This window comes from Cebidichthys violaceus, unplaced genomic scaffold, assembly GCF_023349555.1.
Source record: "Cebidichthys violaceus isolate CVI_PGR_0920_01 unplaced genomic scaffold, fCebVio1.0.p SCAF_53, whole genome shotgun sequence".
NCBI classification, from domain to species: Eukaryota; Metazoa; Chordata; class Actinopteri; order Perciformes; family Stichaeidae; genus Cebidichthys; species Cebidichthys violaceus.
The window spans coordinates 401209-417681 of NW_027176739.1; the positions used below are offsets into that span (position 1 = coordinate 401209).

The 16473-nt window shown below is 42.2% G+C and overlaps 2 protein-coding genes across 2 annotated transcripts; one reads left to right on the top strand and one right to left on the bottom strand.

Moving 5' to 3' along the window:
- Position 1: 1 nt before the first annotated feature.
- On the bottom strand, positions 2 to 13206 carry ap4m1 (adaptor related protein complex 4 subunit mu 1). The gene is made up of 16 exons (XM_068731749.1): positions 12906 to 13206; positions 12637 to 12698; positions 12002 to 12087; positions 11800 to 11906; positions 8902 to 8998; positions 8619 to 8729; positions 6649 to 6726; positions 5732 to 5794; positions 5588 to 5654; positions 5420 to 5473; positions 4851 to 4957; positions 3397 to 3488; positions 3053 to 3097; positions 2326 to 2376; positions 782 to 899; positions 2 to 549 (listed from the first exon to the last, which is right to left on the bottom strand). Exons 2-16 carry the CDS (start codon positions 12692 to 12694, stop codon positions 358 to 360), a joined length of 1326 nt encoding a protein of 441 aa, XP_068587850.1. The 5' UTR covers positions 12695 to 12698; positions 12906 to 13206; the 3' UTR covers positions 2 to 357.
- Positions 13207 to 13491: 285 nt separating this feature from the next.
- rbmx2 (RNA binding motif protein X-linked 2) lies at positions 13492 to 16454 on the top strand. The gene is made up of 6 exons (XM_068731610.1): positions 13492 to 13576; positions 14371 to 14486; positions 14677 to 14728; positions 14815 to 14944; positions 15605 to 15803; positions 15880 to 16454. The coding sequence occupies exons 1-6, from the start codon at positions 13572 to 13574 to the stop codon at positions 16338 to 16340; spliced, it is 963 nt and encodes a 320-aa protein (XP_068587711.1). The 5' UTR covers positions 13492 to 13571; the 3' UTR covers positions 16341 to 16454.
- Positions 16455 to 16473: the final 19 nt, after the last annotated feature.

Sequence of the window (16473 nt, forward strand, 5' to 3'; positions counted from 1 at the left end):
ATAAAGAGGAAACATGACTTTATTTACACGTGTGTGTGTGTGTGTGTGTGTGTGTGTGTGTGTGTGTGTGGATAAGTACATGAACGATAAACATTCCTTCACACATGTGGATTAATCCGCCGCTGAAAATAGTCCCCAGCTGAGTCTTTATTAGTAGGAACCAATGAGCCACAGACAGGAAGTCAGATGGTATTGAGAGACTGACCGACATGACGTTTGGGGATTTGTTGACATGAAGAGAAAAAAAGGTTTAAAAAAAAAAGAAAAATGAATACAGTCAGCGTGTAACTGAATAAAAACAGACGTTAACAAAATAAAGTTCACAAGGTCGTCTCTTATTGTGAAGGAACTTCCTGGTTAGAGGCGGATGATGTAGGAGTCAGAGTGGGTGACGTAGCGAACCCACCGCTGAGACGGACCCGGCTGGACCGGAGACAGGCGGAGGAACCGGATCTGAAGACCTGTGACGGTGAGCTGAGGAAGCTCAAAGACCAGACCCACCGGACCCACCTCCAACATGGAGGACGGGCTCAGACCTGAGACCTCCAGCTGAGGGGGCGGAAGAGGAGGAGGAGGAGAGGGAGGAAGAAGAGAACAAGTGATCATCTTAAAATGTTTTGTTTTTTGTCAACAAACTGAACTCAGAAATAAAGCAAATGTTTTCATTTCTGCATAAAAAAATAACGTCAACATCTGTTGACCCACAATGCAGAGCTAAAATACAATGGTGTGTGTGTGTGTGTGTGTGTGTGTGTGTGTGTGTGTGTGTGTGTGTGTTCACCTTGAACAGAGCAGACAGTTGTGTTCCTCCAGGGAAGCGAGGGATCGTCCAGTCGATGGCTCTGTTCTGAAGCTTCAGCTCAGAGCTCTGATCAGGACTGCTGAGCTCCTGAGACAGACTGAACACACACACACACACACACACAATGTCAGACAGCACATGTGACCACTGAGGAGGTCAGAGGTCATTGGAGGGTGAAGCAGAAAAGCTTCCAGAAGTGATGATGATAAACAGGTGATTTGATAGATAATCCTACAGAGAGCTTTCAGCTCATGTGAACCTCAGAATAATAAAGTTTAATGTTAACCGTCACAGTGTAAATAAAGTTTTAACGTTAACCATCACAGTGTAAATAAAGTTTTATCGTTAACTGTCACAGTGTAAATAAAGTTTTAGCGTTAACCGTCACAGTGTAAATAAAGTTTTAACGTTAACCGTCACAGTGTAAATAAAGTTTTAACGTTAACCATCACAGTGTAAATAAAGTTTTAACGTTAACCGTCACAGTGTAAATAAAGTTTTAACGTTAACTGTCACAGTGTAAATAAAGTTTTAACGTTAACCATCAGAGTGAAATAAAGTTTAACGTTAACCATCACAGTGTAAATAAAGTTTTATCATTAACCGTCAGTGTAAATAAAGTTTTATCATTAACCGTCAGTGTCAATAAAGTTCTCATGATGATGGTTCTCCTCCAGTATTCAGTAGAACATGTGGTTCTAGTCTCTGATCTCTGATCATGTTTCATTGTTAACAACTAATCAAGAGGAGAGCTAGTAACGTTAGCAGCACCGCTATCGGCTAACCAACGGAGGTTCACTTCAGTTACACTATGATGCCTTCAGGCTCTGCTCAGTGAACATGAGTACTGGCTGAAGGTACATTATAACGTTATCGTGATGTGTTCACATGTAATCTGTAAAATGTAGTTTTTGGTGATGAACTTGAATAAATCCAGTAGTTTGAAGGAGATGTCTGAATGTTCTTTAGATGTTTATCCAAAGAACAAAGTTTATTAAATGATATTGATGAAGATGTTTAAACTGTGAGGAGTTCAGCTGATGTTCAAACAGTAACTCTACGCTAACCTTCTGTTTCTACTGTGATCAAGTTAACTCCAGCTTGTTCTAGGATGCTTTTATTGTGAAACTCTGAATTAAGAAGTTGTTCCTGTTTAAATCGAAGCCTCCAGCTGATTTCTTCTTCTTCTGTTGTTCAGAGGATCTTTTGTCTCTTTGAACACATTTTGTTCTCCGTCCACTAAACTCAAGATCTACTAGTAAAGAGGATTTAAAGCGACAGTACGCGGCTCCTCACCCTGACTCCTATTTGCATGACTTTAAATAACAAATGAGTAGCGCCTCCTCTTGCTCTCCTACTTTGTTAATGTCGTTTGCTATTTAAAAGCGTTCCTGAACAGGACACGCGTTCATTTAGCTGAACTCTGGTGACTTCCTGCTTTGTGTTCACAGCGACGGAAAAACAAACGTCACATTCAAATAGAAGCTGAAGAACAAACATGTGATTTGAATGAGAAGTCTCACCTCACAGAGCCTTTAGGGACCGGGACGGTGGCACAGACGTTGATGGCGGCGCTGCGAAAACAATGACATCATCATCATCATCATCATCGTGATTATTAACAGCGTGTCACCTGGAAACACAGCAATGTTTTTTGTTCTTTTTAGTCGTGGGAAGTACATATGAGTACTTTGTTTATTAGTATTTCCATTCTATGGCACTTTCTACTTCTACTCCAGAGAAATATGTTTTATGTTTCACTGCACTACTTCTATCTGACAGCTTTAGTTTCTTCTCAGAGGAAGATTGAACATAAAAAAAACTGCTTATACACTTTATACATATACTGAACATTGTCAACGATTAAACCAGTGATCACCACTGCAAACCTCTTTTTAGTTTATTCTTCTATTTATGTTTCTTCTATTTCTACTTCTTCTATTTCTTCTACTTATATTTCTACTTCTTCTATTTCTTCTTCTTCTACTTATATTTCTTCTTCTATTTCTTCTTCTTCTATTTATGTTTCTTCTTCTTCTTCTTCTTCTTCTTCTTCTTCTTCTTCTTCTTCTTCTTCTCTTCCATTGATCATCTCATGACCCTTCAGATGTATCTGGTGACCCTCTGGAGGGCCCCGACCCCTATGTTGGGCCCCACTAGACTAAACTAAGAGGCAGCTACAACAGTACCATCATGTACTAGTACTATGATACAATGATAGTACTTGTGGTACTGGAATAGAAAACGAACCTCTTTGGTGGCAGATCACAGCGAAGCTTCAGGTACATCAGCAGCCTGCAGAGGAACAACAACAGAGTAAAAGTACAAGTATTGTCAGCAAAATGTACTAGACTGGACTCTAGGACTGTGGGTCTATTAGACTGGACTCTAGTACTGTGGGTCTAGGACTGACTATAGGACTGTGGGTCTATTAGACTGGACTCTAGGACTGTGGGTCTAGGACTGACTATAGGACTGTGGGTCTATTAGACTGGACTCTGGGACTGTGGGTCTAGGACTGGACTCTGGGTCTATTAGACTGGACTCTAGGACTGTGGGTCTAGGACTGGACTCTGGGTCTGTGGGACTCTTACCTCCCCCCGCTGTCTCTCTCGATGGTTGGGAACAGGCGGAAGGGGGGCGCTGAGGGCAGGTCGTCACTCAGCTGGTATTGCATCACTGTTTGCTACGACAGGAAGAAGAAGAAGAAAAAGAAGAAGAAGAAGAAGAAGAAGAAGGAGAAGGAGAAGAAGAAGAAGAAGAAGAAGAAGGAGAATGAGAAGAAGAAGAAGGAGAAGGAGAAGAAGAAGGAGAAGAAGAAGGAGAAAAAGAAGAAGAATAAGAAGAAGGAGAAGAAGAAGAAGAAGAAGAAGAAGGAGAAGAAGAAGAAGAAGAAGAAGAAGAAGAAGAAGAAGGAGAAGGAGAAGAAGAAGAAGAAGAAGGAGAAGAAGAAGAAGGAGAAGAAGAAGAGTCGTGTCTCAGATGTCGGAGTGTCGTTGAACTCAACATCAAGGACAGTTTGCAATGAATTGTTCCCGATCAGTGAATGAATACCATGAGAGCAAAGTCTAAACCTGGTGGATTATGTTCATTAGTGGAAGTGGTTTTGTAATTAAAGTGCTGGAACATTTAGGAATCTGTAAAAGAGGCTTAGTGAGACTTTCACCACATTGAAGCTCCGCAGAAAGACAACAAAGCGTTTAGTTTCATCAGACGTTTCGTTCTGTGAAGCATTTTATTTAGTAGATCTAAATAAATCTGATTCAGAAGGTTTAATGTTTACTTTTTCTGCATAAGGCTCCATAGAAACTCACAAAAAATGTCCTGAAAGCCAAACGTCCTATTCAATGTTGTTGCTGTGAACGCACCACGTATTTATATAAACGAGGGTACACATTACCCTGAAGTACATCAGGTACTCATTATAAATAAAAACTACCAGTTAGTTTTAATAAAAACATGTTTGTTATATTTGTTACAATTCTTTCTTCATCTCCACAGAAATAAATAAAGAAAAAATATCTCTGTGTTTCTGCTGGAGCAGAGTTTTAAAGAGCCGACGGACTACCTGTCTACCTGCCTACCTGTCTACCTACATACCTGTCTACCCGCCTGTCTACCTGTCTACCTACCTGGCTACCTGTCTTCTCATTCCTCCTCCCTAGAGTTTTCCACCAGCTCTTATCTTAACAGCTCTAATTACTAACAGCAGCCATGTTGGTTGTTTACGTCCTGATGTTGATTTAGGGGGCGTGTCTTCAGAAAGATCAGTGATGAAGACTTTGACTGGAGAAGAGTTTGAAGCACTGAGCTGGTTCTTAAGGTGGATGGTTTTAAAAGGAAGTCTTGATCCTCAACATCACAACCTGTAGTCTTAAAGAGACAGTACAGGTGTTTAGCAGTGTGTATGAGTTTCACTACAGTAGGTGGAGTAATGAACTGCTGTGGATGTATTAAAGTCTGGAGAAACACTTCAAAACATCCCGACGGGCTGGAGCCAGTAACTAGGGAGACGGGTAATGAACCAATCAAAAGGCAGCGTTGGCACCTCTCCCTGACTCGGACTCAGTCGGAGGATCCGGTTGCTGTCGAACTCGTCCAATCGGACGGCCTGATGGAAGCTGCACTCGTCAACACGAACCGCTGCTCCGTAACCTGAAGAAGAAACGACATCGTGAACACCACACACACACACAGACACACACACACAGACACACACACACACACAGACACACAGACACACACACACACACACACACACACACACACACACACACACACAACTAGAGGAATGTGACGTAAAGCAGGAGGAAATGAAGTAAAGTACAAGTTTCAACATCTCGTGTGTGTGTGTGTATATGTGTGTGTAGGTGTGTGTGTGTGTGTGTGTGTGTGTAGGTGTGTGTGTGTGTGTGTGTGTGTGTGTGTGTGTGTGTGTGTGTGTGTGTGTGTGTGTGTGTGTATATATATATATATATATATATATATATATATATATATATATATATATATATATATATATGTATATATATATATATATATGTGTATGTGTGTGTGTGTGTGTGTGTGTGTCTGTGTGTGTGTCTGTGTCTGTGTGTGTGTGTGTGTGTGGGGTACCTCTGAGCTGTGACTTCCCGATGCTGAACTCTTCGTTCAGACCGATTCTCATCTCTGTTGAAGAAGAAGGCGTCGTGTCAGAGTGTGTTGCGTCATGTTTCTGTACTTGTGAGGACAAAGTGAGTCAAACCCTCACAGAGGAAACCAGAGTCAGAGTCTCAAACTCACCCGAGCAGCTCGGCATGTAACACTTCACTCTGATTTCTCCCTCGACGTCGGCCTTCATCACGACTCCCTGCACAACTAAACCAGTTGAGTTGATCTCTACACTTCAAAGAGTTGATTTAATGTTTCCAGACGGACGTTACTCACGTTGGAGCCGATGACGACCGACATCCTCTCGATCACGTCCACAAATATCTCACTCTTCCCACCCTGGAACAAAAACACACATGTACGGAATACTGTGAGTTTGTTCCTGGAAGTGTACAGTCGAGCTGGGACCCAACTATTTACTGGAACAGTTATTTTATCCAAAAAGCTAAAACTCAAACTTCTCATTAATAACTGATAACTGACGGAATTATTGAGTAAACTTTAGCTGATCCACCGACCAAGCCTGGACTTTCATCTGTAACTAAATACAAATATTAATATTTGGATTTTATTTATTTTTTTTCCAGCAATCAACACATTTGATTCAGATTCAAACATCTTTGATCTGAGGTGTGTTCAGTGTGAATCTACGGGCTCGGTGTTTCCTGTTTTTCTTGGGATATAAACTTCTTCTTTCCTCTTCCGGAGCTTTAAACTGCTCCGGTTCGTGTTCATGTGTCTGTTTCTAAAAAGACTGAACAGTACTTTGTAAACTGGAAAACGTCCAGAGGTTCACACACTTGATGACGAATGTTTCCAGACCAGCAGGAAGTCTTTGGTGCTGGATGTTTGAGTATTTAAGTGTGTCTTCAGGTATATAAACACACATCATCTGGTATTTATAAAGACTTCACATCAGACGACACTGTGTTTCATCTCAGGTATCGGACATTAACGTTGTTAGGTTGTGTTTTCTGTTTTTTCCTGCAACACAACTTTGTGTAAAACATCAATAAAAGGATCATTTCTAAACATCATTTAAAATGGTTAATGATTCTTTCATTTACATATGCGCTGATCTATTTAGAGAGGTTGGTTCATTGTTCTTCCAGAACATAAAAACATGTATTTCACTCTTTCGTCTATAGAGTTGAATCAGAGTGAGTGGTGAGACTCTCTGACTCTGTCTGTACCTGCTCTCTGCTGGACTGGATGGGTCTGGTGGCTGCAGAGCTCGGAGCCACTTTACTCTGCTGAGTCTCTGCTCCAAACTGCACAAACAACAACAACAAAGCAGCTGAATCCTGACCAGAAACACACATTCAATCAAACACAACTTAAAGTAAGTTAATGTACATGAAATATGCAGCAGTATTTTACACAAAGCACTATATAAACATTGAATAAGTGTTTATAACACACTATAATGTTGTTATTAATGAAGAACCACGTAGTGAAACACTTCATCAGAGAAGTTATGATTGTTGACAAATCCTGTTACCTGCAGACATTAAAACAAAAGGTTCATATTTATATTGGTTTGATGTCTCAGTGCTGCAGAAAGTGAATGAAGGCAGAAAAAACTCAACATGGAAGTATTTGTTTGTCAACAAAGACGAAACCTCAGTGACCTCTGGAGCCTGTTGTTTGAAACCTAGATAAGGGATTAAGCCGGGATATGTTGGTTATCCTGGCTGAATTTAGCCTTTAGCAGTCGGTTGTTCGAAAGCTGGATAACTTTATCCTGGTCAAGTTACCATGGTGATTTATTCTCTGCAGCTAGCCTGCTCCAGACCAGGCTAAATGCCAAGCTTAGTTGATTCTGTTGTCTTATCTTTGGAGTCAGAAGTGAATGTGTTTTATACAGTCGGTCCATGTTCTGATGAAGGCTACACATTGGCCTCGTTTTTAAACAAACAACACGTAGGCTAAATTATTATTTAAAAAAAAGAAATACAACAAAACATAATCAAATTAAAAAAATAAATAAAGTTAGCCTATTACGATAGTTCTTTTTCATAATTGGGGCCTATTCGTGTGTTCGTCATTGTAAATAAACACCCTTGATATTGTTTGCCAGCTCAAATCTGATGTTATTGCAGTCATTACAGTCATTAGAAATGGCTGCACTTGCAAAGGTGCTTGCAATTAATTACACGACTCATTTAATCAGTCCGTCTCCAGACTTCCAGACGGCAGCGGTGCTTCATTTTATGAGAGGTGTGTCACCTTACGTCAGCATTCAGATCCGCTGTTCATCGGAGGAAAGTGTCCACACCTGTCGTCTCATCAGTGAATCTGTGATCGATCTCTGTGGTCTACTGAAGAAAGCCGTGGCCGCACACTTACTCAAATTAGTTAGACCTGGCTTGACAAAGCCGCCCCTCCTCAGCCTGGCTCGGCGTTCGAACAACCAATTAAGCCAGGATGAACTTATGAGACTTTGTCCGACCTGGCTTTCCCACTTATCCTGGATGTCTTTATTCTACTTTTGACCAACAGGCCCCTGGTGTCGTTATCTGTGTTGTTGTCATTTGTGTTGTTGTTGATACTTGTGTTGTTGTTGGTATTTGTGTTGTTGTTGGCATTTGTGTCGTTGTTGGTATTTGTGTCGTTGGTATTCGTGTCGTTGTTGGTATTTGTGTCGTTGTTGATACTTGTGTTGTTGTTGGTATTTGTGTTGTTGTTGGTATTTGTGTCGTTGGTATTTGTGTCGTTGTTGGTATTTGTGTTGTTGTTGGTATTTGTGTCGTTGGTATTTGTGTCGTTGTTGGTATTTGTGTCGTTGTTGGTATTTGTGTCGTTGGTATTTGTGTCGTTGTTGATACTTGTGTCGTTGTTGGTATTTGTGTTGTTGTTGATACTTGTGTCGTTGGTATTTGTGTTGTTGTTGATACTTGTGTTGTTGTTGATACTTGTGTTGTTGTTGGTATTTGTGCTGTTGTTGTTATTTGTGTCGTTGTTGTTGATCTTTGTGTTGTTGATACTTGTGTTGTTGTTGATACTTGTGTTGTTGTTGGTATTTGTGTTGTTGTTGATACTTGTGTTGTTGTTGATACTTGTGTTGTTAGTATTTGTGTTGTTGTTGATACTTGTGTTGTTGTTGATACTTGTGTTGTTGTTGGTATTTGTGTTGTTGTCGTCGTTGTTGTTGTTGTCATACCAAGCCGACGTTACTGAGGTCAAACAGGCTGAACGGTCTGGAGGAGACGGCTTCAGTCTGGATGAAGTTCTTCAGTACGTCAGAGGACGTCGTCTGGATGTAACCATAGTCCTGAAAGACAGACAGACAGACATCAAGGTAAAGAGGTGAAAATATTCTAAATAAACAGATTTCAAATTGTAGATCCATTATGAAGTGAAATGGTGTGTTGATCCAAATGAGGTTCAAACCACAGATTCATGTTTTCAATAAACTCTACATGTTTAATTATAACTTGACTCACCACGACCTCGTCCAGCAGCTCATAGATGAGAGCAAAGTTCATCTGCACCGACTTCTCCGACAGGCTGCCACAGTAATCTTTAACCAGAGCGGAGAACCTGAGAACAGACACAACGTTCCTCAGTAATCTTTAACCAGAGCGGAGAACCTGAGAACAGACACAACGTTCCTCAGTAATCTTTAACCAGAGAGGAGAACCTGAGAACAGACACAACGTTCCTCAGTAATCTTTAACCAGAGCGGAGAACCTGAGAACAGACACAACGTTCCTCAGTAATCTTTAACCAGAGCTGGAGAACAGACACAACGTTCCTCAGTAATCTTTAACCAGAGCGGAGAACCTGAGAACAGACACAACGTTCCTCAGTAATCTTTAACCAGAGCGGAGAACCTGAGAACAGACACAACAATCCTCAGTAATCTTTAACCAGAGAGGAGAACCTGAGAACAGACACAACGTTCCTCAGTAATCTTTAACCAGAGAGGAGAACCTGAGAACAGACACAAAGTTCCACAGTAATCTTTAACCAGAGCGGAGAACCTGAGAACAGACACAACGTTCCTCAGTAATCTTTAACCAGAGCGGAGAACCTGAGAACAGACACAACGTTCCTCAGTAATCTTTAACCAGAGCGGAGAACCTGAGAACAGACACAACGTTCCTCAGTAATCGTTAACCAGGGCGGAGAACCTGAGAACAGACACAATGTTCCTCAGTAATCTTTAACCAGAGAGGAGAACCTGAGAACAGACACAACGTTTCTCAGTAATCTTTAACCAGAGAGGAGAACCTGAGAACAGACACAACGTTCCTCAGTAATCTTTAACTAGAGCAGAGAACCTGAGAACAGACACAACGTTCCTCAGTAATCTTTAACCAGAGCGGAGAACCTGAGAACAGACACAACGTTCCTCAGTAATCTTTAACCAGAGAGGAGAACCTGAGAACAGACACAACGTTCCTCAGTAATCTTTAACCAGAGAGGAGAACCTGAGAACAGACACAACGTTCCACAGTAATCTTTAACCAAAGAGGAGAACCTGAGAACAGACACAACGTTCCTCAGTAATCTTTAACCAGAGCGGAGAACCTGAGAACAGACACAACGTTCCTCAGTAATCGTTAACCAGGGCGGAGAACCTGAGAACAGACACAACGTTCCTCAGTAATCTTTAACCAGAGAGGAGAACCTGAGAACAGACACAACGTTTCTCAGTAATCTTTAACCAGAGAGGAGAACCTGAGAACAGACACAACGTTCCTCAGTAATCTTTAACCAGAGCGGAGAACCTGAGAACAGACACAACGTTCCTCAGTAATCTTTAACCAGAGAGGAGAACCTGAGAACAGACACAACGTTCCTCAGTAATCTTTAACCAGAGCGGAGAACCTGAGAACAGACACAACGTTCCTCAGTAATCGTTAACCAGGGCGGAGAACCTGAGAACAGACACAATGTTCCTCAGTAATCTTTAACCAGAGAGGAGAACCTGAGAACAGACACAACGTTTCTCAGTAATCTTTAACCAGAGAGGAGAACCTGAGAACAGACACAACGTTCCTCAGTAATCTTTAACTAGAGCAGAGAACCTGAGAACAGACACAACGTTCCTCAGTAATCTTTAACCAGAGCGGAGAACCTGAGAACAGACACAACGTTCCTCAGTAATCTTTAACCAGAGAGGAGAACCTGAGAACAGACACAACGTTCCTCAGTAATCTTTAACCAGAGAGGAGAACCTGAGAACAGACACAACGTTCCACAGTAATCTTTAACCAAAGAGGAGAACCTGAGAACAGACACAACGTTCCTCAGTAATCTTTAACCAGAGCGGAGAACCTGAGAACAGACACAACGTTCCTCAGTAATCGTTAACCAGGGCGGAGAACCTGAGAACAGACACAACGTTCCTCAGTAATCTTTAACCAGAGAGGAGAACCTGAGAACAGACACAACGTTTCTCAGTAATCTTTAACCAGAGAGGAGAACCTGAGAACAGACACAACGTTCCTCAGTAATCTTTAACCAGAGCGGAGAACCTGAGAACAGACACAACGTTCCTCAGTAATCTTTAACCAGAGAGGAGAACCTGAGAACAGACACAACGTTCCTCAGTAATCTTTAACCAGAGCGGAGAACCTGAGAACAGACACAACGTTCCTCAGTAATCGTTAACCAGGGCGGAGAACCTGAGAACAGACACAACGTTCCTCAGTAATCTTTAACCAGAGAGGAGAACCTGAGAACAGACACAACGTTTCTCAGTAATCTTTAACCAGAGAGGAGAACCTGAGAACAGACACAACGTTCCTCAGTAATCTTTAACTAGAGCGGAGAACCTGAGAACAGACACAACGTTCCTCAGTAATCTTTAACCAGAGCAGAGAACCTGAGAACAGACACAACGTTCCTCAGTAATCTTTAACCAGAGAGGAGAACCTGAGAACAGACACAACGTTCCACAGTGGTTACGTTTCTAATATCAGAACCTGATTATTTTACGTGGAATCTTAACTGTGTGTTGGTTCTGTCGCCCCCTGTGGACTACAGTGGTAGTGTCTCTGAGCACCAGACTCCCTTTAGGAAACCTCTCATTCTACTGCAGCAGGTCTGACAGTCTGAACCTCTCAGTCCTGGTTCTGGTTCTCCTGGAGGAGGAGGAGAAGGAGGAAGAGGAGGAGGAGGAGGAAAGGGAGGAAGAGGAACAGAAGGAGGAGAGGGAGGACGAGGAGGAGGAAGAAAAGGAGGAGAGGGAGGAAGAGGAGGCGGAGAGGGAGGAAGAGGAGGAGGAGGAAGAGAAGGCGGAAGGAAGAGGAGGAAGAGAGGGAGGAGGGGGAGGAGAGGAGGAAGAGACTCACCTGTAGAGTCTTCTGTAAACACTACATTTATTAACTCACCTGTTGAGAAACTCGATGACGGTGAAGGGGGAGGAGTCAGCGGTGGTCGTGGCGACCCAGTAGAGTCCTCCCATCCTGACGTGGATGAAGTGAAGATCTCTGTGAGTCTGAAGAACAAAACTAACCCGTTATCACTTTAAATGTCTTTATGAAGTATTCTTTAAAAGGTGCTACACACATGGTTTATGACTATTAGTATCACCATGACGACCGGAGGCTGGTCTCCGGTCAGCGCTGTGACCTTCTCGTAGAAAACACCGACGACATCACTTCGTGCTTCTCCACGGACTGATGAGGACGTTAAGACAATTACAACAAACAACAACATCTGGATCATCTGGGACACTGTAGGACACAATGTTTACATGAAGGATAATAAAGAATAATAAAGGATAATAAAGAATAATACAGGATAATAAAGAATAATACAGGTTAATAAAGAATAATACATTATAATAAAGGATAATAAATAATAATAAAGGTTAACAAAGAATAATAAAGGTTAATAAAGAATAATACAAGATAATAAAGAATAATAAAGGTTAATAAAGAATAATACAAGATAATAAAGAATAATAAAGGTTAATAAAGGATAATAAAGAATAATAAAGGTTAATAAAGAATAATAAAGGTTAAAAAAGAATAATACAGACAAATAAATGATAATAAAGAATAATAAAGGTTAATACAGAATAATACATTATAATAAAGGTTAATAAAGGATAATAAAGAATAATAAAGAATAATAAAGGTTAATAAATAATAATAAAGGTTAATAAAGTATAATAAAGAATGATAAATGATAATAAAAGGACAATAAATGATAATAAAGGATACAGTCTTTATAGATGAGGTGGTCGCCCTGTGAGGACAAGATGAAGACCTGAGAGATCATCCTACTGAAAGACAGACAGAGAGACAGACACAAACAGAGTCTGACTTCATTCATGCCGAATTCATCACAAGTTCCAGATGCGTCTTTTAGATACACGTGAGATGTAAAAACAGTAAAGTTAGGTTAAGTTACATTCAGTGACAGGAGGAGGCTCGCGTGAGCTATTAGCATGCTTACATTAATGCTAACTGATAGCTGTAACGCTACTCACCTGCAGAAGACTTGCCGTAACTTACTTTAACTCTTGTTTTACTAAGCCATGAATAGAATTATAAGCGACTGTACTACTGCTAACGGAAGCTAAAGGTGCTAACAGTAGCTAACGTTAGCACATTAGTTAAAGTTATCTATTACGACCTACTTTACGTTACATGTCTTATAATCCACAGGAGGCCCGTCTGTGACAAACTGGTCAACGCGAAGTTCTACAAATAAAATCGTAAAGTGAAGCATTCAAAGCTAAAAACTGAAATACAATGTGGACGTTTAGTTAGCTGGCTGTCAACTGACAGACTTGTGTTTACAAACCGGGTCATAAGAAGAAGGCGGACATCGTCACAGCGCCCCCTGCAGTACGGGCGGTGAACCTCCATATGAAATAATGTTCTTTTAATAATAACTAGCGAATAAAATAACTCTATTGACCCTCTAATAAAACACATTTTTAATAAGCATTTACAATAATATTAATTTAATGATTTTCTTATTTATAATACTTGTTATCGATCTTAGTCAAGTAAACGTAGCATGTAGTTCAGTAATCCGAACAGCAGGCGGCAGTAGAGGCGGGAAATCACCCGGAAGTGACTCAAATCACTCGCGAGAGAAAATCCCTACATCGGTTGACATCCCGTGAAACCTACTGAGTGAGTTCACCATGAAGTAAGTAAACATGTTCACATTAATAAAGTTATTGTGGTTTATTTCATACTGCGGCCTGTCCTCTGATGCACCTCTGCTCATCTGTTAGCCTCCGCTAACAGCTAACTAGCTTAGCTGCTAACCAAACTTAGCCGCCTCTAGTCATACATTCTAGTGGCACAGATCCCCGTTGAAACATCTTGAAATTCATTGTTCGGCGTGTAAACGTACATGTAAAACACTAAGTCTGACGTTATTATAATAATTCAAAAGCAGTTTATTAAATCGGCACCAACAAAGCAGTTCGTATGTTCAATAAATCCACGTTTCTCTGCGTGTTTCGAGGCTGTGGCGCATCACGGACAGCCTGGTGAAGGACTGCTTTTGTGTCTATTATTGTTTTTATTTCTGTTATTCGAGTTCGGTTCATTTGCCGAATTCAAGAGTGGATCACAACGCGTCGGTCTTCAGTCTTCACTTTGTGTCTCACACGTTTACAATGTCCCCGTCGCGTGTGAGATGTAAACATTGGGCAAAGTTTGAATGGAGTCTGGTGTGAAGGTTCCTTCTTCCTGTTAAATGTGATGCCGCGTGTATACCTCTAGTCTACTGTAAGTATTACTTCAGTCTGTTGTACTTATACTGTGTATTACTCTGCTTGTTGTACATCTGGTTGGATGCTGAACTGTGTTCCACAGTTTCTGAACCTGTACTATGAAGATGAAACTAATCCAGGATGCCAAAACACAGAAACAACAAGCTGAGAATGGTGCGTTCAGGTGCAGATTAAAAAGTGTTGAATCTGTGTTTTTCAGTCCGCTGACGAAGGTGAAGCTGATCAACGAGCTGAACGAGAGGGAGGCCCACCTCGGAGTCAAAGAGTCCGTCTCCTGGCACACCGAGTACAGAGACAGCGCCTGGGTGTTTGTGGGTGAGACGGGTGTTTGTGGGTGAGACGGGTGTTTGTGGTGAGACGGGTGTTTGTGGTTGAGACGGGTGTTTGTGGGTGAGACGGGTGTTTGTGGTGAGGCAGGTGTTTGTGGTGAGGCAGGTGTTTGTGGTGAGACAGGTATTTGTCTCCCTGGATGAGCGTCTCCATCTTGTTTCTCGTGTCCTTGCAGGAGGGTTTCCATACGAGCTGACTGAAGGCGACATCATCTGCGTCTTCTCTCAGTACGTTGTTCTCTCTGCTCTCTTCACTCTTCACTCACCTGTGAACAGAACAACCTGAATCCACCGTTTCCTTTCATCCTCGTCAGGTACGGAGAGATCGTCAACATCAACCTGGTCCGGGACAAGAAGACGGGGAAGTCCAAAGGGTTCTGCTTCATCTGCTTTGAGGACCAGCGCAGCACCGTCCTGGTGGTGGACAACCTGAACGGCATCAAGGTGACCGGATACATGTCCATCGCGGACCTCTGCTTCCACACTGTATGCTAAGCTAGGCTAGCTGTTTCCCTGTGTTTCCAGTTGTTGAGCTAGGCTAGGCCAGCTGTTTACCTCTGTTTCCAGTCTTTATGGTAAGCTAGGCTATCAGTTTCCCTCAGTCACAATGCTAAGCAAAGCCAGGCTAGCTGTTTCCCTATGTTTACAATATTTATGCTAAGCTAGGCTAGCTGCTTACCTGTCTTTCCAGTCTTCATGCCAAGCTAGGCTAACAGTTTCCCTTGTTTCCAGTCAATATGCTAAGCTAAGCTAGCTCTTTCCAGTCTATATAGTAAGTCATGCCACGATAGCTGTTTCCATCTGTTTCCAGGCTTTATGCTAAGCTAGGCTAACTGCTTAACTCTTTTTTTCAGTATTTATGCTAAGCTAAGCCAGTTTGCTGTTTCCCTTAGATTCCAGTCTTTATGCTAAGCTAGCTGTTTCCAGTCTTTATGCTAAGCTAAGAGAGGGAGATACCCGGTCAGTGTGGACGTCTGACACATACACACACACACACACACACACACACACACACACACACACACACACACACACACACACAGAGAGCAGATGTTTACAAGAAGTAAACATCTGGATAATGAACCGTGGTGCGTTCGCTGTCAGATTAAAGGTCGGACAATCCGTGTGGACCACGTCAAAGACTACCGCCCCCCCAAAGACGGCGAGGACATGGATGACATCACCAAGCAGCTGAGGGAGCAGGGCTGTGCCCCCAAAACCCAGCAGCACCTCCCCCCCTCCTCCTCCTCTTCCTCGGAGGAAGAGGAGCAGTACGACATCCCTGTGAAGAAGCCCAAAAAAGGTGAGGTCACTTCCTGTTCATCTCCATGCACATAAATCATTATGGGATGGATTTTCATTTCTCTCTCTCTTCTTAGACAAGAAAGAGAAGAAGAAAAAGAAGAAAGACAAGAAGGAGAAGAAGAAGAAGAAGGAGAAAGAGAGAGCGAATCGGGCGCTGCACTCCTCCTCTTCCTCACCTCCTCATCCTCATCCTCCTCCTGATGTCAGAGTCAAAGAGGAGAAGGAGGACGCCGCCTACGACAAGTACCACCAGAGGAGGGCGCCACCGGGAGGACAGAACGGAGGGAGAGGGAACGAGGAGAGGAGGAGGGAAGGAGACAGGGAGGGAGACAGGAGCAGGGAGAGAGAGGGAGACGGGGAGAGAGAGGGAGACAGGAGGAGGGAGGGAGACAGGAGGATGGAGAGGGAGACAGACAGGGACTATGAGAGAAAAAGAGAGTTTGACCATGACAGAGACAATAGAAGAAGAGAGACAGACAGGGAGAGAGAGGAAGACAGGAGGAGGAACCGAGACAGAAGACGAGAGAGACAGTGACAGACGTAAACAAGGAGACATCACTGTCTCAGAACAAGATGGCCGCCGCAGAGAAACAACTTTTTTCCTTTTTTTTGTTTAAATGATTTTTTTTTAATAAAACATAAAAACGTCTTTGTGGAGTTTTAATCGT

What these genes read in the sequence shown, in the direction of transcription:
- rbmx2 (XM_068731610.1), top strand. An exon ending in CAGCGCCTGGGTGTTTGTGG is followed by an intron (nt 14,487 to 14,676) that starts GTGAGACGGGTG and finishes GTGTCCTTGCAG; the next exon opens with GAGGGTTTCCATACGAGCTG. An exon ending in ATCATCTGCGTCTTCTCTCA is followed by an intron (nt 14,729 to 14,814) that starts GTACGTTGTTCT and finishes CATCCTCGTCAG; the next exon opens with GTACGGAGAGATCGTCAACA.
- ap4m1 (XM_068731749.1), bottom strand. Translation starts at nt 12,694, where the DNA reads ATGATCTCTCAGGTCTTCATCTTGTCCTCACAGGGCGACCACCTCATC. An exon ending in GTCCCTAAAGGCTCTGTGAG is followed by an intron (nt 900 to 2,325) that starts GTGAGACTTCTC and finishes GTGTGTGTTCAG; the next exon opens with TCTGTCTCAGGAGCTCAGCA. An exon ending in AACTGTCTGCTCTGTTCAAG is followed by an intron (nt 550 to 781) that starts GTGAACACACAC and finishes CCGCCCCCTCAG; the next exon opens with CTGGAGGTCTCAGGTCTGAG.